The sequence below is a fragment of the Panthera onca genome, chromosome C2 (genome assembly GCF_046562875.1).
Source record: "Panthera onca isolate mPanOnc1 chromosome C2, mPanOnc1 haplotype 2, whole genome shotgun sequence".
In the NCBI taxonomy this organism is placed as follows: Eukaryota; Metazoa; Chordata; class Mammalia; order Carnivora; family Felidae; genus Panthera; species Panthera onca.
Genome location: NC_138347.1, coordinates 130,217,364 through 130,240,205, shown reverse-complemented (window position 1 = coordinate 130,240,205; position 22,842 = coordinate 130,217,364). Strand labels below are relative to the sequence as shown.

Sequence of the window (22,842 nt, the reverse complement as noted above, 5' to 3'; positions counted from 1 at the left end):
TGTTTAAGAGGTCTGTGGGGCAACCTCGCTGTGCCCGCCCTCCATCCTGCTCCGGGGTTTGGGTGGCAATCTTGAAAAGAGAAAAGTGTATGTAGGAAGTGATATTGATGCCACGAGCAACTCTTTAGCTCATACACAGAGCAGCACGGGGTTGTATCCACAACCCCAAAAGTTCATGCCTTACTTTCTCCTACAGTGTCCATCCAACAGCTGAACCCTTGCCCTCACCATATATTGAAAGGGTTCCCCACAGATTACTCCCAGGTGTGCACCATAAATTAGGCTGTATTTTCCCATAAAACTGTGTTACAACTAAATTACAGATATGCTGAATAATATCACAAAAAGCAAACATAGCCTACAGGAATTTAAAAAAAATATATACTACGAAATTTTAAAAGATGCTCACAAATGCACTTGACAAGGGGACCAAAGTACTAAAACACACGTGTCCAGCAAACACAAACACAATTCTACCACCCCACTAAACCGTTAGCATCCTAAGTACTGAATATGTAAAAAATAATTTTTCTTGCCTTAAAAGTTACAAGGTTTTTGGGAGATGATTTGAATATCCCACTTCTCTTACAAAGTTTTCCAAGGAAGTTGGAATGACAGCTTCTTTTCCCTCTTGATAAATATTCTCTAATTCTGACTATACTGCTCACATGTAACTATATTGTTTACTCTGCTTTGTAAACAACAGACTTAGCGGTACACAATTTATAGTTGGGAATTCAAAAAATCATGAACATCCCACCAAATACTGATCCCATTTCTACTTGCAGTTTTCCAGTGACAGGGAACTCACTTCCTAGACTTCCTAGGAGTTCGGAATCTAGAAGCGGGGGCAAGGAAGCTAAGGATAAGGGATGTGGAGGAAAACAAAGAAAGGCAAAGAATGGCAGTCCATTCCATTTTTTGATCTCTCTCCTTTTACTGAGCTTTAGGTTATTTTCCTATATTTCCTCACGTACTCCCTCCAGAAAGCCAAAGAACAAGGCCAATCCTTCTTCTTTATGACAGCCTTCTCTACAGAGAAGTGTTAATGTACCAGGTTCTCTAGAGAGCAAGAATCTGAGAAAGTTGAAGGAAATGTCCATACTGTTTGCACTGAGGTGTTGAAGCACTTTAGGAATTATTTAATCTTTCACAAAGCTAAAGATCTCCATCAGACTATATTTAAGTACAGACATAAATATACTTTCTGGGGGAAAAAACCCATCTTATTTATGTAGAGGAGATCTCTCTATGAACAAGTAATGCTATTTTGTTTCAAGGTCAGTAGCGCACGGGGCTACAATAAACTCAAGTAAGTAATCATCCTTACATGTGAAAACAGTTTCTTGTTAAAGGCCACCCTTTGTGTTGCCCGTTCACACATGATCTGCAAAGCACGTTCTGCCAGACCTACTATTCTCATACAGTGGTGGATTCTACCAGGTCCAAGGCGGCCTTGGGCGATTTCAAATCCTCTGCCTACACCTATAAGAAAGAAAGAAGAACATGAAAGTGACCACAGCCATTTACTGTGTTATTTAAATAAATGTTGAGAAAATGATGAACTGCCCTCAATGAAAATGGCATTCTGGTAGGAAAAAAGTTCTGTAATAATGTTCATTATTTGTAGAACTTTTTTTTCTGGGGAGAGGGGTACTAGAAAATCTTTTTTTTTTTTTTTTTGTTTTTAATTTAAATCCAAGTTAGTTAACATATAGTGTAGTATTGGTTTCAGAAGAATTTAGTAGTTCGTCACTTACATATAACAGCCAGTGCTCATCCCAACAAGTGCCCTCCTTAACGCCCACCACCCTTCTGGCCCATACTCCCACCCTTCTCCCTGCCAACAACTGTCAGTTTGTTTTCTGTATTTAAGAGTCTCTTATGGCTTGCCTCCCTGTTTTGTTTTGTTTTTAAATTTTTCCTCCCTTTCCCCTATGTCCATTTGTTGTGTTTCTTAAATTCCACCTATGAGTGAAATCATATGATATTTGTCTTTCTTTGCCTTACTTCATTAGCATAATACACTCTAGTTCCATCCATGTTGTTGCAAATGTTGAGATTTCATTCTTTTTGATTGCTGAGTAATAATCCACTGTATATAGGTACAACATCTTCTTTATCCATTCATCAGTCGATGGACATTTAGGTTCTTTTCATAATTTGGCTATTGTTGATAGTGTTGCTATAAACATTGGGGTGCATGTGCCCCTCTGATCTCTATGTTTTTTAAACCACAATCATTAAACATTTTAATCCAATTTAAGAATGTCTCCTGAGTACCAATTATGCATATGCTGTTTTATAAATGCTGTAATGGTTACAAAGGTAAATAAGACACAGTCCCTTCACTAGGAGTTCGGAATCTAGAAGCGGGGTCAAGGATGCTAAGGATAAGGGATATGGAGGAGAACAAAGAAAGGCAAAGGAAAGAGAGCTTGTATCCTCAGGACTCGGCAGGCAGCAGGGGTTTATTGAGTGGATGGGGTGAAGAACACAAAAACCTTTCTGAAAGAGGTACCACTTGAGATGTTCTCTGAAGGTTGGGTAGGATTCCAATAAGCAAGAGGGTCAAGTCATTCCAGGTATTCAGTATGCAAAGTTATTTATGATTCTAATGTGTTTATATGTAAGACTTAAATTCAGAAAGTACTGTGAGGTTTTCTTAAAACAAGTAGAGGCCTGAAGACCATATTTTAGGAAACAGTGTGTCGCTCTGAATTGTGTATTTTTTGTAGTTAGCTAGGTTTTCAATTAATGTGATATATAAAACCATATCAAACACTTAAATAAAACATTATTCCATGTAAGAAAATCCACCAAATGGAAAAATGTTCTCTTACAAATAGGGTAAGAGGGAAAGGTATCTAAGAGGGAAAAATACCTAAATTAAGGTAGACTTCATATCTTTTCCAGATTTAGACCTGAAAATATTTTAGTACACAGTACTGGAGAATCATTTTTCCAAAGTTATCTCACCTAATATTATATTGGTGGCAGGAACTCGTACTTGATTAAAATGGATCTCAAAATGTCCTCCATGTAAATAATCTATAAAATAGAAAATATAATTTTGAAGATCAAAATGGGTTGACCAAAAAATACTCATATGTAATTAATAATTACTCAAAAGAAGTCCAAGTTAAAAGCCTCATATGTCACAGATATTCCTAGGTAGATCTTGAGCTCTGAACCCCTAGCACCCTAGAACCCAGAAAACTCAACTGTTCCGCTTCGAAGAGATTTTAGAAATCATTTGATCCAGAGGTTTTCAAACTCATTCTCTGAAGTTGTAGAGTTACTAGAAGGGAAGGCATTTTCATACATCCAATCAGATCATTATTGTTTGATTATTGCTTCTTTTCTGAGACTTTTTTTATGTATGGCCTTCCACAGAAAATTATGCTTGGAAAAAAAAAAAAAAGCTTCCAATAGTTCAAAAGTCGAAAGTGAGTAATGTGATTCAGGTTTCTTATTTTATCATTGTGTAAACCAATGCCAGGACATGCAAAGAGCCTGCTCAAAGGGACAGAACAGGCTCAGCACAGACTGGGCCTTGAGGTATGTATTCTCCCAGTCCAGGCTTGTTCACTATGTGTTTGCCTCTGGGAAATGCTGGCATTTGACAGAGAATGGGAACACATTCACACTCTTGTCTACGTCACACCGCCCACCCTTCCTTACTGCCTCCCCAACCCCTGGTTCTGGAGATAATCTCATGCTAACTCCACACCCTTTTCCTGTCAGAATACACATTAATAATCAACCTTCTCTACAATTGTTTCTTTTGGCCTTGGGCATGGGGAGTTGGAGAGGTGCTGGTGAATTTGTCTCACTGCAAATTCAAACACAGTCTCTGAAGTGGAGGTTATTTCCAGGCAACCTAAATTATAAATCCATTTTGGGGGGTCTTCAGGCTATTGCTCTGCAACCCAACAAATTCCCATTCACAATTTGCTCCAGTGAACTTGTTCATCACCTTCTTGCAAACGACACTTAATCTGTGGGTGCATCCTATGGAAGGTGATGCCAAATGTTCTCTAAAACTCTAAGCCTTTCATCTGCTACTTGAACATTTTTATTAGCCATATTCAACAATAAAGAGAAAGCCAGGGTCACCACAGAGCCTGAGGTTCAATAAACTTTTCCATAGCATTTATGACCTGCTAACTTGCTATAATTTACTTATTTACATGTTTGTAGTTATCACCTGTCTCTTTCCCCTAACATGTAAGCTCTATGAGATCAGAGATCCTAACCTATTGTGCTCACTAATGTATTCTAAGCACCTAGAACACTGGTCGGCCCTCAATAAATACTTGCTGAGTGAATTACCTGAGCAGCAAGGCAACAACGAACATGAGCTTGAGCTGGGTGGCCAGAAACAAAAGTATCCTTGCTTCTTAGAAATTCCACCCAAGCACAGAAGAATGGAAAAGTTTTGCATTCAAATCAATCAAAACTCATTGCTTATTTTTTAAAGTACATTTTAGGGGTGCCTAAATTTTAGGGTGGCTCAGTTGGTTAAGCATCCGACTTTGGCTCTGGTCATGATCTCGCGGTTTGTGAGTTCAAGCCCCGTGTCGGGCTCCGTGCTGACAGCTCAGAGCCTGGAGCCTGCTTCTGATTCTGTGTCTCCTCCTCTCTCTGCCCCTCCCATGCTCATGCTCTGTCTCTCTCTGTCTCTCAGAAATAAACGCCAAAAAAAATTTAAAAAAAAAAAAAGTAGATTTTAAAAAAATGTTTATTTGTTTATTTTGTGAGGGTGAGGGGAGACAGGGAATCCCAAGCAGGCTCCACGCTGCCAGCGCAGAGCCCAATGCAGGACTTGAACCCACGAACCGTGAGATCATGACCTGAGATGAAAACAAGAGTCAGACGGTTAACTGACTGAGCCACCCAGGTGCTCCAGAACTCATTGCTTATTAATAGCCCTTGCAGTTTGATTAGTTAAGAAAGCTAAACTTGAAGATAAAAGTGAATTTCATTGTGGATTATGTAGATTTAATTTTTCTAAGTCTATTTCGTTAGTCCATTTTGCTGGATGACAAAGGGATGAATAGCAGCCAGAGTTACTGTTCCTTGAATACAATCTACCCTTTCTCAAAAGTAAACAAAGTGAGGTCCAGTGCTGTATTAGCTTTCTTTATTTGCTCTATTCTGAGTTCCACTGACATTTATGTATGTATGTATGTGTATATATATATATATATGCGTGTGTGTGTATGTGTATATATATGTATATATATATGTGTGTGTATATATATATGTATATATATACATATATATGTATATATATATATGTGTGTATATATATATATATATACACACATACACACACACACACACACACACATATATATTACCCCCCCCCCACACTGGCATTTATATTAAGATAGTTGTCAGCACCAAAGGATTTCTAAGAACACATTTCCTATATTACAATGCTGTTACCTTCAGTGTTACTGCATATTCCTGTCTTCCTGCTAGCTAATGCATGCTTATCTTGGTTGAGTACTTACCCATATAGCCAAAAACTGACAAAGGCCTTATTATTTCTACTCCAGGTGTGTTGATAGGAACAAGAACCATGGTGTGTTGTTTGTATCTGGTTAAAGAAAAGCAGATGTTAGGAAAAGTTTGCCATGTGGAAAAATAAAACAGATGCTAGGTGGAGTTACAACTGTCATTTTTTTGTTGTTGTTACCACGTAATCATGTAAGCAATGATGTCTGGAATGGGAATTGTGTAAAAGGCATACATCAGGCACAGTTGGATGCAGGCTGTATTTGGGAACAATAACAGTGATAAGTTGAAAATAAGTTAAAGTTATTTGATTGAGGCTTCTCATTGCTCAGAGTGGAAACTAGGAACTGATATACAGTATCAAATGTTGCAAGACTATCGCCTTTGATCTAAATATATAATCACTTAATTACTTACAGACAGTTCTGAAAATTTCTATATGTCTCATAATCTGACCCAAACAGATTTGAGGATTCAGCAACACTTTTTAATACAGGAAATTCCACATTAAAGAATGCATAGAAACACTCCCTAAAATGTTTCCTAGATATAATCTTACAGCAAAACAATTGTGAAACACAAATGTGACATTAATCTCATAATATGCTTTATATTATTATGATTTGTAATTCTAAATGGTGCATTTTAAGTAAATTATGTGGGTAGAAAGAGTAGTTCTTATTCCCAAATAAATTTTTCAATCACAATTATTTTATTACCTGGCTGCAGAGGTATTTTTAGTTCTTCCCAAAACAATTGCAATTGTGCACTTTGGATTCCCAGCTCCTAAAATCAGGGAGAAAATAAGCAGAACACATCATAAAAAGAAATTTTTAGTCTGACATTTCACCCTAGAAGTTCTAATCCTTCCAAGTTTATCTTGCAAAAAAATAGGAAGAAAATCCTTGATTCATTAAAAAATGCTTATGTATAAAACTGTACATCACCCAAGAAAAATGATCAGGCAAAGCCAAGAATGGACTTCATTAATGAGAGCTGCTGCACAAAAATAATCAGAAGTCAAAGCCCCGAAACGGCTGCAACCCTTAAGGACGGCTCCCCCATCCATACTATTGCGGCCTGTTAGAAAGGTTGTGAAATTCTTCTAGTGTATCTCGTCCTGTTTAGATCTCATATTTTCTGACATATGGACAAGAAAAAATTTTTTTCAGTTTATTTATTTGGAGAGAGAGTGACAAAAAGTGAGGATCAAAGAGAGGGAGGGAGAGCGAGAATCCCAAGCAGGCTCTGTCCTATTAGCCCCATGTAGGGCTCAGATTCATGAACTGTGAGATCATGACCTGAGCCAAAATCAAGAGTTGGAGTTACCCAGGCGACCCTGGACAAGAAAGTACTTAAACTCATATGATATTAACTACCCAACCAGTGGCTGAGAAAGATATCATTTCCCCAGGCATGAATTTGGGTGAAGGTTCATTGGTCTGAGGATCTCAGTACCTATCCAGACTACGCCATCTGGTCTAGATACACTAAGGAGAAGCTGAAGATGGTTTACCTGGAGTTGTCCACATATATAAGGCTCTCATTCGACCATCAGTAGGTCCATCCGTAGGTTCTCATGTTTTATTTATCAAAGGTTAGGAATTTGAAATATAAAGTTATTTTCATTTTATTATTATTTATTATTTTTTTGAGGGAGACAGAGAGAGTGAGAGTGAGTGCGCTAGTGTGGGTAAGGGGCAGAGGGAGAGAGCAATTTTTTTTGAGAGAGAGAGGAAGAGAGAGAGAGAGAGCACACAAACGGGGGAGTGGAGGAACGGTGCAAGAGGGAGAGAAAGAGAATCTTAAGCAGGCTCCATATTTAGCACAGAGCCCAATGCAAGGCTTGATCCCACAACCCTGGGATCATGACCTGAAATCAAGAGTCAGATGCTCAACTGACTGAGCCAGCCAGGTGCCCCAGAGAGACAGAGAGAATCTTGAGCAGGCTCCATGCTCAATCCCACGACCCCGGGATTATGACCTGAGCTGAAATCAAGAGTCAGATGCTTAACCAACTGAGCCACCCAGGTGCCCCTTTATTTTCTTGTAGTTTGTGATCATACTAGGAGATGTATGTGCTGAGATCTGTGTTATTTGAAATATGCATGAATATAGTTTAATTTATAAATTAGGTACAGTAAGAGATAAACAACTACAACAATAAAATAGAACAATTAAAACAACATACTATAACAAAAGTTTGTGAATGTTGTTGATTAGGCAAGAAATAGGGGCCAAGGCAAGCAGAGATAAAGAAACAGAAGGATTAAAGTCAAGAGTAAAGTTAGAGAAAAGGGGTTTACTTTAAACCCCAACACTCACATTTGAAATTTTAAAATTCCTTACAGTTGAGTATCTGGCTCTATAGAAGAAACAAATGAAATAGAATGTACAGTTATGGCTCTTGTGTTTTCATTCTATCTGAGAAGATACTAAATAAATAAAAAACCATACAGTGGAAACAATCTAAAATTTGCTAGAGTTCAGAATGGAAACTGAATTGGTAGCTTTTCTAAAACCAACTTGGAGAGATTCAAGATGGCATAAATTTATGTTTGTCCCCCATTGCTCCTGAGATTCCACTGAAATAAAAATATTTATTTTTTTTTTCTATCCCTCACCGTAGAGACGGTGAGGGATAGAACTGGGGGTGTTGGTGGTGACCAATGGATGAGAGATTTCAATAAATATCTAGGAAAAAGATAAAGGCAAGTTGACCAATGAAATGGGCAGAGAAGTCAGTCCAGAAAATGATGTATGAAACTGTAAAGGGAGAGGGTTCTGGCCCCAGAGTCAGAAGGTATGACTGAGAAGCAAGGTTACAAAAGGGGAATAAGTTCAAGATTGGCAGATGTACCAGGTAGCACTTCTACAGGCACATATGTAACCTGAAAAACAGAAGTGTGTAGAATGTTACCAAAAAACTGGATCAAGTTATTCTGAGACTTGGAGGCTGTAGCTTGAAAGCTAGCTTCCAATCAGCTGACTCTAAACTGAGTCCCAGCACTGCACCACCAAAAGTTTCCTTATGTAATTCCCACCCAGGAGAGGAACATGGCTGGAAAAAATCTCTGTGTTAATAAAGGGGAAAAACTCTACCACCTACGCTTCCTTTTCTCTTAAGTATGAACAGAAAACCAAAGATCTGTAGTATGTGAAGAGAGCCTGCCTGCAGCATTAAAGACAATGAATGCCTAAGATAAATAAACTGTAAATTTCACTATAGAGTAACAAAATAAAACAAGAGAGAACCTAAACAAAACAAAATGAGCCAAAGCAAACAACAAAAACTCTAGTTGATGTAATCAGACAGATTTGAATGTACTGCAGCCATAAAACCAGAAGAGGATGTTATGAAACAGGAACAACCAGAGAACAAAACAAAAACTCTTAGAGATTAACATATGGTGGCTAAAAACCTATAAAGTTTAACAGAAGCACTAAAAATCAAATCAAGTAAATTTCCCATGAGCAAAGGAAAAAGTCAGAGACTGAAAATAGGAGAGCAAAGATCAGAGACACTTAGAGCAAAAATATGGAGTCCTAACATCACAGTAAGAGGCCAAATAAAGAGAAAACAGTCCCTCCCCCCCCAAAAAAGGGAGAAAGATAAAGGGAAGAATTTATCAAAGAAACTTAAAGAAGAAAGTTTTCTAAAACTGAAAAAAAAAAAAAAAAACCCTCAAATTAAAAGGACCACTGACTGGCAAGAAGAATCTATCTCTAGACACATGCTTGTGATGTGTCAAAACATCAACAATAAAGAGAAAATCCTAAAGGGTTTCAAAAAGAAAAAACAAGCAACCTCTAAAGGAATGAGGATTAGACTTACATCAGATTTCTCATCAGCAACAATAGAATGAAGAGTTCAATCTGTTGATTGATACTATTGATACCATAGTGTCAATCTCTGTTAAGGCAAAATAAATACCTATCCAGACACATAAGATCTCAGATAATTTGACTTATTATGCATTTTTTCCTCAAAAAGTGAAGAATGTACCTAAGCAAAGGAAGATATAGGATCCAAAAGATGGTAGATGCTAGAAAAGTAATCTATGGATATCCAGGATAATTGTACTGAAATATGCCTAAAAGATATTCAGTCCAGATTGGAACAGGATTGGATGACGACTCTAAGAGAAAGGTCTCCAGAAAGGGGAAAACTCACTAGAATCACAGGTACAATTTAAAGGTACAAGTGTGTATGTGTAAAGGGGTATAGGTGGGAATATAACATGATACAAATAAAAAATGCAGTGAAAGAAAAATGGCAATTAGGAACTCCAGGAAAATTGGGGAGCCTGGGCAGCTCAGTTGGTTAAACATCCAACTCTTGATCTCAGTTCAGGTCTTGATCTCAGGGTCATGAGTTCAAGCCCCACATTGGGCTTCACACTGGGCATGAAGCCTACTTGAAAGAAAGAAAGAAAGAAAGAAAGAAAGAAAGAAAGAAAGAAAGAAAGAAAAAACTTCTATTTACATAGTCCTATAAGGCAAGTGCTTTTGTTGGTTTTCAATGTTTATAGTCATCCTGTGGTCAATCATGATATTGCAAGAAGGAACATAAATTTAGTAATCTTGACAATGTAAAAATAGACGCTGTGGCTGACATAGGGTACAATATGGAAGGGAGGGATAAAAGGTAGAGACAGCAGTAAGAGTACTCATATTCTTATGTTATAAAACAGAGCTTGAAGAGATTCTGTCAGATGAGGATGTAGAGGAGAGATTTAGAAGTCATTTCAAGGCTTAAAAAGTAATCAGAAATGTAAAACAATAAAATAAATATCTAATTAGGAAAGGGCAGGGAGTTACAGTACAAAGAACCAAAAGTTTAAAATTCTAATCCCCTCTACTCTGTATTGTGAATCATACATGTAAAGTAAAATATATTTAAGGTTAAAATATAATTGTTTTATTACAGTTTTAAAAGAATTTTTCAAGTTTATTTATTTATTTTGAGAGAGAGAGAAAGCTCATGCATGAGCACAAGTGGGGGAGGGGCAGAGAGAGAGAATTCCAAGCAGGCTTTCAGGTGCTGTGTTACAGAGCCCAGTGTGGGCCTTGATCTCAGGAACTGTGAGATCATGACCTGAGCCAAAATCAGGAGTTAGTTGCTTAACCGACTAAGCCACCCAGGTGCCCCTAAAATATAATTGTTTTAAAACAATTTGGGTTCTTTCATATTTAATGGAATTTCCTTTTCAATCAATTCTCACAGGGCTCTCTTTAAAAGAAGGATGTTTCTTTCAACTGGCATCTGCCAAATTTTAATGAGAAAAGATCTCCCCATTCACATATTTCAAAATTAAGTTAAAAAAATCTCAGATGTTATACCTTTGATGGTGAGTCCACTTAACTCACTTATTTAATCATGTTTGAATTTCCAAACTGTGCATCACTGTTCTATAAGAGTGTGTCCTTCTGATTTTTATAGGTGCTAATAGATAAAAAATGAATTCCACTAATCTGAGAATCTGAGAGAATCTGAAAAACATTAGGATGATACTATACACACACACACACACACACACACACCCATAGTGTATTGTGGATCTTAACTGAAATTTCTTCTCTGAAAATAGTGGACTGGGGAATTTTTTTACACTTGAGTGGTCTTGGCTGTGCAATAATATGCAATTGTGCTTTGATTCTTAGTTGGAAATTAGAGAAAAATTTTTTTTCCAGAGAGGCTCACTTTTCATTTTTCAAGTATTTTTTCTACTTTGAGTTTTTGAAGTTTTAGTTGTAGGAAGCCTTGCAGCCCACAGCCTGAAAGGGTCAGGCCACTTGCTTCATTTAGCACATATGATTTCCATGTGGACGTACTTCAGAAAATCAGATTAGAACATAATGGCACAATCTGGGGTTCATTTTCATTAGAGATCTTTTCTTTCTCTACTGCCTATCCTAGTAATCAAGGACATCTTGGATAAATCTTTTATCCAACCTTAGATGACCACAAGCTGAATCCTTCAAAAGCAAAATCTTTTCTACAATTCCCTCAAGCCTAGATGAAAGCCAGGGTCTTTTTCTAATATTCAGAATATATCTTTCTCTAATATTTCCCAATAGCATTTCTTGCCTTGCTCTATCATGAAAAATTGTTGCCATAGCTTTATATACGTGCTTAATAGATTGCAGACATCAGGTAAATTTTGAAGAAACTCAAGAAACAAGGCAAATAATTCTTTGCTTCTGCTCATTCAATCTAATATGGAAAACAATTCAGATTATAAAAAATAAAACTCCTAAACTGGCTTTTCTTTTGGGGTCATTAAGTAGAGGAAATAAGGGTGAATGCATAGTTTGTAAATTTTGAGATATTTTAATTTAACCTTGATGTTTCAGAAACTGGGAAAAACCCCTCACAAATATATCATCTCAACTCAGCTACATGCAGAATTTGGCAGGTGCAACAGCTGAAACATAACCTTCTTCTAAAAAGAGCTTTTGCTCTTTTCTTATTTTAATGAACAGGATACCAAATGTCGTAAATGAAATATATTAGAGGAAATCTGAATAGGCCAGAAAACATTGAAAAATATCTGTTGTGTCACAGCCCTTCATGAATGAAAACAGATGGCACAGATAAAATAATGTTGTTTTTAATTCAGACTCTGTGGTATTTCAAGATTGTTCAAGTGCCAGGATTAAGTCAGGCTGAAAATGACATCTCTCTGAAATTTGCTGGTGAGTTTTAATTTTTTAGGCGTTTACAAACCATATGGTTTATCAAACAAAATCAGTCTCTAACACAAAAAAAGGTGGCAGGCGGAGAAAAACCATGGCCATTAGGTATGGATGTGGTAACAATAAAGAAAATGATGTAAATAATATATTGCATGAAGCACAGTGAGCAGTCCACAGAGTCTCAAAGCTATTTCTTCTACCAACATTGAATTTCTGAGGTGAAATACTTAAACTTCAGTTGGTCTTAGCTTTAATACTAACACTTAGCTTTAATTCAAATTGGAATAAAAACTGTTATGAGTTCAATGCCATTTTACAATGAAATTTCCATTTGTTAAAAAAAAAAATGTTGATCATACAACCACATTTAAGAAAAAAAAAACCCAATTTAATGTGTTCTCGTGGAGTGTGTGTTATTTTTAATGGGGGAAACACCCTTTGAAATTCACTTATTCCACCACTAGAAAGGTTTATACGTAGTAATTATGCAATTATTGTCAAATGCTGCACTACTGCTGTCATCATTACAGAATATGGCTGGATCAAAATCAATTTCAAATATATCAGAGTCGAAAATTCTTAAATTTTTTTTAGTGTTTACTTATTTTTGAGAGAGAGAGAGAGAGAGAGAGAGAGAGACAGACAGACAGACAGACAGACAGAGTGTGAGCAGGGGAGGGGCAGGGAGAGAAGAAGACACAGAATATAAAGCAGGCTCCAGGCTCTGAACTACCAGCACAGAGCCGGCTGTGGGGCTTGAACTCTGGAACCTTGAGATCATGACCTGAGCCAAAGTCAAATGCTTAACTGACTGAGCCCCCCAGGTGTCCTGAAAAATTTTAAACATTTAAATAATCAAGCCATAAAAAACTATAAGAAAAAATAATTTAATATTTATGAAATTGATGGATGGGAAAGAAATTTTAAAACTTAAAAATGACAAATGAAATAAAAAGATCAATTGATTTGTTTATATAAAACTATTGCACATTAAAAAACAAAATTAAAAAGCAAAATAAAACAACTGGGAGAAAATATTTCACACATGGCTGGCAAGAAGATGGGAAGAGTACCGAATCTGTTACAAGTCATTAGAAAGCAAAATGGTAGTCAAACAACACATTTTACTGGCAAAGTTCTGTGGAAATAGACACATGCATTTTTGATGGGTGTACAAGGTAATATCCCTAGGCATTACAATTTGGCAATATCCATCAAAATTACAGATTCAATTACTCTTTGTTCCATCAATCCAACTTCTGGGATTTGTCCTACAGATATAACTGTTCCTGAATGAAAAGACAGATGCACGAGATTATTCACTGCAGTAGTACTGTTTGTATTTGCAAAGAATTGGGACATAAACCAATATCCATCAATAGGAGACTATTGAAATATGCTGTGCTGTGTCCATATAATGGAACCCTCCCAAAAAAGAATAAGGAACCTTTCTATGCACTTATCTGAAAGAACTCTCTGATTATCCTTTGGTTAGAATAGCAAGAATGCTATCTTTTGTGTAAGAAAGAGACAATTATACATGGTTAATCATTCTTCACTTCTCTGATTAAATTTAGTTTCCCACATTATCTACAAAGATGCTTTTTATAACATCATTTGTAATAGCAAAACACTAGAAATCTTCTGTAAGTCATATAATAGCTGAATGGAAAGGCAAATTATGATCCACACAACAAAATATTATTTAGTTATGAAAACAACACAGTGAATTTGGAATAACATAAAAATGCTTCAGCAAAAAGGCTAAGTAAAAAACTCATATACAATATGAACTTAAAGAGAAGTCATGAGATTATCTAAATGTTCAATAGATATCTCAATATCCATGATATTTTCAGTGATAATACAATATTTAGTTTAGTCAGATTGCTTTCCAAACATCTATTACAAATATCTGTAGTAAACACCGCTACAAGAGGAAGGCTGATAAATGGGTGTGGTAAGAAAGATTCTTCAGGAACAAGGGACATTGCTATGTTAAGGCAGGAAGGGTGAGAGACAATTTATGGCGAGCAGCCAGTTGGAATCATGAAGACTCTGTTCTTAGGGAAATGAGAAGTAGGAGACAAGTACAAAAGCGGGGGGGGGGGGCGGGGGGCACTAAAAGAACATCAAGTAAGCACTTTGAAAATTTGCTTATGGTAAGTGATACTTTTCCCTAATCTCCAAGCTACATGATTGCCCTTCATATTTTGTCAAGTCTTCCCCATCAACACTATCTCTTCTAGTCTGTCTGGGGAGGAGGAAAATATAGGAAAAGGACAGGCAACAAACTAGTCCCACCATATTTCATATGGTATATACTACCAGAAGAGGCTTGATTCTGAGATCCTTTATGCCCCAGGGCATGGGTATGTGTGTGAGTTAGCAAAACATGTTGTCCAAATTAGAAAGATGTAAAGATTATAGTATTATAACTAATTTACAAGAAGGGAATCCTATTTATAAGAAAACATGTGATTATTGGGGGTGTAAAACAAAGGAAAAGGATAGATACTTTATTTATTTATTTATTTATTTATTTATTTATTTATTTATTTTTACATTTTTTTAACGTTTATTTACTTTTGAGACAGAGAGAGACAGAGCATGAACGGGGGAGGGTCAGAGAGAGAGAGGGAGACACAGAATCTGAAACAGGCACCAGGCTCTGAGCCGTCAGCACAGAGCCCAACGCGGGGCTCGAACCCACGAGCCGTGAGATCATGACCTGAGCCAAAGTCGGACGCTTAACCGACTGAGCCACTCAGGTGCCCCAGGATAGATACTTTTAAATATCTTTATAAAAGTACCAAGATTCTATAATAGATGACATAACGGAATAACAAAAATGTGTAAGAGAGAGTATGATAAAGTGAAAATAGTCTAAGATTAAAGATTTGGATCCAAAATTCCAGCTCCACTGGTAAACTTGTAAGTCTGTGGAGGATAAGTGAAACTGATTCATTCATTCATTCATTCATTCATTCATTCATGTATTTAATTATTACTCAGTAAACTGGTACCATAACTAAGGCACCCAACTAAACGTTGAGGATATAGCAGGATATGTGATTGTTATGGAAGATAAAAGATTTTACTAAGTGCTAACAACAGAGTGAGAGAGTACTCTAGGAGTAAAGAGTACATACATCTAATCTGGGAGGGTTAAAGGAAGGCTTCCTGAATTAAGTAATGGTAAGGTCAGACCTGAATCTGATCCTAAATAGGAGTTAGGGAGCTAAAGTTAGGGAGTGGGAGGAGTAGTCTAGATAGGAGTAATAGCACAAGCAAAGGCCCACAAGTCAGTATTGTATAGTAGTGGATCTACAAACTTTTTTTTTTAATGTTTACTTATTTTTGACAGAGAGAGAGACAGAGCATGAGTTGGGGAGGGGCAGAGAGAGAGGGAGACACACAATCTGAAGCAGGCTCCAGGCTCTGAGCTGTCAGCACAGAGCCCGACGCGGGGCTCGAACCCACAGACTGCGAGATCATGACCTGAGCCGGAGTCGGATGTTCAACCGACTGAGCCACCCAGGTGCCCCTAGTAGTGTACCTACAGATGGACTGAAGAGATTATATAATTGTTAATTATGCAGGCTGCAGTTATAAATGAGTCATTAAAGAAGTATAGCATCAAGGTAAAGTAAAATGGGATAAGAATCAGAAGGGAAAGTAGAATTATTTATTAATTCAAAATATCCCTGAGTACCTACTATGTGCCAGGCACTATCCTAGGCACTTGGGATGTATCAATGAACAAAGCAAATAAAAGTCCCTGCTCTGAGGAAGCTTATATTCTAATACAGGATGAGAGATAATAGTAAACATAAAACAAAATGATATAGTTCATTAGCAGAAGATAAGTGCTATGTTTAAGGTAGATTGGAATATAGGCAGGTGAGGGGTATTTTAAATAGAGTAATTAGGGACTGCCTCAGTGAGGAGGTGGTGATTGGACAAAGCCTTGAGAGATGAGGGAGTGAGCCTTGCAAATATTAAGAGGAAGCACATTCCAGGCAGACAGAAGAGTCAGTACAAAAGCCCCAAGAAGGAATGTGCCTGGTACATTCCAAAACAGCAAGGAAGTTGGTGTGGCCGACCAAATAAGCAAAGGAGAAAGTAGTAGGAAATAGGACAGAAAAGCGATGAGGGATGGAGACAGACCTTGTGGGATTTTGTAGGCCAGTCTGAGAATTTAGGGGAGTGTTGCTTGTTCACTTCTTCCTGCTCCTATGTATTTAGATCAAGAACAAGAAGTAAGAGAGGAGGTTTGGAAAGATGGCAGAGTAGGAGGCCCCTCATCCCATGTCTAAAACTAGATATGAATCACATCCAAGTGCATAGACCAGACAGCTATTTGAAGACTGGCAGAACAAACTGACAACTAAATACAGAAAATAAGCCACATCAAAGAGGTTAGTAAGAATAGAAAAGGTGGTTGCGAGGTGCCTGAAGGAAGGAGGGAGCTGTGGGTGCAAAGAGGGGAAAGCATCAGGGAGCCCACAAGGGGAAAAACAAATCCTAAAACGTCTGGCCTTGAAAACCAGAGGGGCTGCATTCCATGAGTTTGTATAACCAGTGGGACCTGGAGCCTGGAGCCTGGAGCTTTAAAAATCAGCTAAGTCAGCACTGAGCAATCAGGGATGGGAGTGATAGCTGGGCCTCCACCCTTAAAGAGACAACAGCCCACAGAGAGGCAACATAGAAGTGACAGTTTACATAATGGGAGGAAGATCTGTTTATACTGATTCAGAGTGTACTGGGGGATTTCTCTGGGTACAAAAGAACTAGTAAGCGCCATTTTCCTCTCCCATCCCCCAGCATAAACACAGAGCCACAGACACCTGCTACCTAACCTGCTAGCAGTGCACCCCACAGACAAGTTCTCCTAAAGACTTGCACACCCCAAGCCTGTTGTCTTCAGCCCTGGGCTCAGTGCAAGTTTTGTTAATGCCTCCACATTTCAGAGGATCCAGCCTAGGACTAGTGGCTTAGCACAAATTTTGCTAACACCAATGTCCTGCCCCAAGCCCTTCTGGAATATGCCCCCTCAGAACGAGCCTTCCTAGGTCTCACTAACATCACAGAGAGCAAGCACAGCCCACAACAGGCAGAGAGTCATGACTGAAAGGAAAAACAACTTGGACACAGTAGCAGAATGCAAGCTACACACACAGGAGACTCCCTGGAAGTGCCAGGTTCTTGTGAACAGGGGCCACTGCACTGCAGGGAACTATAGGACCTTTTCTTCATAAAGCCACTACTTTCACAGCCAAAGAAATAGCTGACTTTCCTCACACACAGAAGCAGATACAGAGAGGTTCACAAAATGAGGAGACAGACAAATATGTCCTAAATGAAAGAACAGGATAACAGCAGGAGATCTAAGTGAAACATAAATAAGTAATGATATAAACAATTTAAAATCATGATCACAGGGTGCCTGGGTGGCTCAGTCATTAAGCACCTGACTTTGGCTCAGGTCATGATCTCACAGTTCATGAGTTTGAGTCCCACATTGGGTGAGCTTGAGCCCCACTTCAGATGAGTATGAGCCCTGCTTTGGGTGAGCCCTGCTTTGGGTGAGCCCTGCTTCTCTCCCTCTCTGCTCCTCCTGGGACTCTCTCTCTCTGCCCCTTGCTCACTTGTACCCTCTCTCTCTCTCCAAAAAAAAATAAAAAAATAAAAATAAATAAATAAAGTAATGATCATGAAGATATTCACTGGACTTCAGAAAAGGGCAGATGACATCAGTGACACCCTTGACCAAGAGATAAAAACTAACATATCAGAGATGAAAAACTCAAAAAATGAAATTAAAAATACAATAGGTGAAGTAAATAGTAGGCTACAGGAAGGAGAGGAATGTATCAGTGACCTGCAGGGTAGAGTCATGGAAAGCAATCAAGCTGAACAGGTGAGAAACAAGCAAATACTGCATAATGAGAATATACTTAGGGGAACTCAGTGACACCATCGAGCATAATAACATTCACAATATAGGGATCCCAGAAGTAGAAAGGAGAGAAAGGGGGGCAGAAAATGTATTAGCTAAAAACTTCCCAAATCTGGGAAGGGAAACACAGATCTAGATTCAAGAGGCACAGGAATCCCCAACAAATTCAACCCAAGGAGGTCCACACCAAGACACAGTAATTAAAATGGCAAAAAAGAAAAAAAGAAAAAAGAAAAAAAAATAGTGATAAAGAGAAAACAAGAGAGTTACATAAAAAGGAAACCTTAATAGGCTATCAGTTGATTTTTTAGCAGAAACTTTGCAGGCCAAAAGGAAGTGGCATGATGTAGTCAAAATGTTGAAAGGGAAAAATCTGCAGCCAAGAATACTCTATCCAGCAAGGCTACCATTCAGAATAGAAGGAGAGGTAGTTTCCCAGACAAACAAAAGTTAAAAGAATTCATGACCACTAAACCAGTCCTATAAGAAGTGTTAAGGGGAACTCTGAGTGGAAAACAAAAACCATAAGCAAGAGTTAAAAAATAGGAAGCACGAAAGAAAAAAAAATATATATATATGTCTAAAAATAACTCAAGAGAAACACAAAATAAAAGGATTTAAAATATGATACCAAATATCTGAAACATGGAAGGGAGAGGAATAAAGAATGAATTCAAATTAAGTGACCATCAGCTTAATATAGACTTCTATATGCAGAAGATGTTATATATAAACCAAATGGTAACCACAATTCAAAAAACAGTAATAGATACACAAAAAAATATATAGTGTAAGCAATCCAAGTATATCACTAAAGAAAACCAACAAACCATGAGGGAAAGAGAAGATCAGAGAAAAAGTTCAACCACAAAACAAGTAACAAAATAGCAATAATATATATCAATAATTATTTGAATGTAAATGGACTAAACACTCCAATAAAAAGACATAGGGTAACAGAGTGGATAAAGAAACAAGACCCATTTATGTGCTGTCTAGAAGAGACTTGTTTCAGATGTAAAGATAACTGCACATTGAAAGTGAGGGGCTAGAGAAACATTTATCATGCAAATGGAGGTCAAAAGAAAGCTAGAGTAGCAATACTTATATGAGACAAAATAGAATTTAAAACAAAGTCTGTAAAAAGAGGTAAAGAGGGACAGTATACTAAAGTATACAAAGTATACGAAGAAGGACAATACTAAATGGACAATCCAACAAGAATATACAACAATTGTAAATATATATGCTCCCAACATGGAACACCCAAATAGATAAAAGTGTTAATAACACAAAGGAACTAATTGACAGTAATACAGTAACAGTAGGGGATTGTAACACCTGACTTACATCAATGGACAGATCATCCGAACAGAAAATAAACAAGGAAGCAGTGGCTCTGAATGACACACTGGACCAGATGGACATTCCATCCTTAAACAGCAGAATACACATTATTTTCAAGTGTACGTGAACATTCTCCAGAACAGATAACATTTAGGCCACAAAACAAACCTGAACAAATTAAAAAACATCATAGTCATACCATGCATCTTTCTGGACCACAACACTATGAAACTAAAAGTCAACCCCAAGAAAAATCTAGAAAGACCACAGATACAAGGAGGTTAAATAACATGCTACTAAACAATGAATGTGGCAGCCAATAAATCAAAGAAGAAATCAAAAAGGACACTGAAAGAAGAAAAATGAAAACACAAGAGTACAAAACCTTTGGGATGCAGCAAAAAGAGGTAAATTAATAGCAATATAGGCCTACCTGAAGAAGCAAGAAAAATCTCAAGTGAACAACCTAACCTTAACACCTAGAGGAGCTAGAAAAAGAACAAACAAAACCTAAAACCAGCAAAAGGAAGGAAATAATAAATATTAGAGCAGAAATATATGACATAGAAACTAAAAAATAGAACAGATGAATGAAACCAGGAGCTAATTCTTTCAAAAGATCAACAAAATTGATAAAGGTCTACTAGACTCATTAAAAAAAGAAAGAAAAGATGGGGCGCCTGGGTGGCTCAGTCAGTTAAACATCCGACTTTGGCTCAGGTCATGATTTCATGGTCCATGAGTTTGGGCCCTGCATTGGGCCCTATACTGACAGCTCAGAGCCTGGAGCCTGCTTTGGATTCTGTGTCTCCCTCTCTCTCTCTGTCCCTCCCCTGCTCGTGCTCTGTCTCTCTCTGTCTCAAAGATAAATAAACATTAAAAATATTAAAAAAAAGAAAAGAAAAAGTTCTCAAAATCACAAATGGAAGAGGAGAAATAACAAGAAACATCACAGAAATACAAACAACTATAAGAGAATATTATGAAAAATTATATGCAAACAAATTGGACAACCTAGAAGAAATGGACAAATTCTTAGAAACATATAACCAACCAAAACTGAGGCAGGAAGAAACAGAAAACTTGAACAGACTGATTACCAGCAAGGAGACTGAATCAGCCAAACAAAGCCCAATACCAGATGGCTTCAGAGGCAAATTCTTCCAAACGGTTAAAGAAGAGTTAATACCTATTCTACACAAACTATTCCAAAAAAAAGAAGAAGGAAAACTTCCAAATTCATTTTATGAGGCCAATATCACCCTGAAACCAAAGCCAAATAAAGATACCACAAAAAAAAAAAAAAAAAAAGAGAACTACAGGTCAGTATCTCTGATAAATATAGATGCAAAAATCCTCAAGAAAATACTAGCAAACCAAATTCAACAACAGGTTAAAAAAAATCATTCACCATAATCAAGTGGGATTTATTCCCAGGATGCAAGGGTGGTTAAATATTCACAAAAAATTGTGATACATCACATCAATAAGAGAAAGGATAAAAACCATATGATCATTTCAATAGATGCAGGAAAAGCATTTGACAAAAGTACAACATACATTCAAACAAAGTAGGTTTAGAGGGAACATATTTCAACATAATAAAGGTCATATATAAAAATTCCACAGCAAACATTATACTCAATGTGGAAAAACCTAGAGCTTTCCCCCTAAAGTCAGGAAAAAGACAAGGATGTCCATCCTTATCACTTTTATTCAGCATATTACTGGAAGTGCTAGCCATAGCAATCAGACAACAAAAAGAAATAAAAGGCATCCAAATCGGTAAGGAAGAAGTAAAACTTTCACTATTTGCAGATGACATGATACTACACACAGAAAACCCTTACAGCCTCCACCAAAACTGATAAATTAATTCAGTAAAGTTGCAGGATACAAAACTGATATGCAGAAGTCTGTTGCATTTCTATACACTAATGATGAAGTAGCAGAAAGAGAAATTAAGAAAACAATCCCATTTACAATTGCACCAAAAATAATAAGATACCTAGGAATAAACCTAACCAAAGAGGTAAAAGATCTGTACTCTGAAAACTATAGAATACTTATGAGAGAAATTGAAGAGGACACAAAGAAATGGAAAAATATTGCATGCGCATGGATTGAAGAACAAATATTGTTAAAATGTCTATACTACTCAAAGCAATCTACACATTCAATGCAATCCCTATCAAAATACCACCAGCATTTTTCACAGAACTCGAAAAAACAATCCTAAAATTTGTACAGAACTACAAAAGACCCTGAATAGCCAAAGCAATCTTGAAAAGAAAAAGCTAGAGGCATCACAATTCCAGATTTCAAGCTATATTACAAAGCTGTAGTCATCAAGACAGTACGGTACTGGCACAAAAACAGACACATAGATCAATGGAACAGACTAGAAAACCCCAAAATGGACCCACAACTATATGGTCAACTAATCTTCAACAAAGCAGGAAGAATATCCAATGGAAAAAAGACAGTCTCTTCAACAAATGGTGTTGGGAAAGCTTGACAGCTTTATGCAGAAGAATGAAACTGGACTACTTTCTTATACCATACACAAAAAGAAATTCAGAATGGATGAAAGACCTAAAATGTGAGACCTGAAACTATCAAAATCCTAGAAGAGAACACAGGGAGTAACTTCTTTGACTTTGGCCATACCAACTTCTTTCTAGATGTCTTCTGAGGCAAGGAAAACAAAAAGCAAATATGAACTATTGGGACTACCTCAAACTAAAAGGCTTTTACACAGTGAAGGAAACAATCAACAAAACTAAAAGGCAACCTATAGAACGGGAGAAGATATTTGTAAATGACATATCTGATAAAGGGTTAATATCCAAAATCTATAAAAAATTAATAAAACTCAACACCCAGGCACCTGGGTGGCTCAGTTGGTTGAGGATCCAACTCTTGATCTCAGCTAAGGTCTTGGTCTTAGTGTCGTGAGTTCAAGCTCCACATTGAGCTGTGTGCTGGGTACAGAGCCTACTTAAAAAACAAAACAAGAAACCTCACACCCAAAAAACAAATAATCCAGTTAAAAACGGGCAGAAAACTTGAACAGAAATTTCTTCAAAGTAGACATACTGATGGCCAACAGACACATGAAAAAATGTTTGTCATCACTTACCATCAGGGAAAAGCAAATGAAAACTACAATGAGATATCACCTCATACCTGTCAATGACTAAAAACACCACAAAAAACAACAGGTGCTGGTGAGGATGTGAAGAAAAAGGAACCCTCTTGCACTGTTGATGGGAATGCAAACTGATGGAGTTGCTATGGAAAATAGT

At 37.3% G+C, this 22,842-nt stretch overlaps 1 protein-coding gene across 1 annotated transcript in view; it reads right to left on the bottom strand.

The window, feature by feature from the left end:
- Positions 1-22,842, bottom strand: part of ACAD11 (acyl-CoA dehydrogenase family member 11) — a 91,476-nt gene that overhangs the window by 11,457 nt on the left and 57,177 nt on the right. Inside the window, exons 14-17 of the mRNA XM_060638668.3 lie at positions 6,246-6,312; positions 5,523-5,608; positions 2,980-3,051; positions 1,331-1,485 (exon numbers count right to left, since the gene is read on the bottom strand). Of these exons, the coding sequence (XP_060494651.1) occupies positions 1,331-1,485; positions 2,980-3,051; positions 5,523-5,608; positions 6,246-6,312 (380 nt within the window). The remainder of the gene's footprint in view (positions 1-1,330; positions 1,486-2,979; positions 3,052-5,522; positions 5,609-6,245; positions 6,313-22,842) is intronic.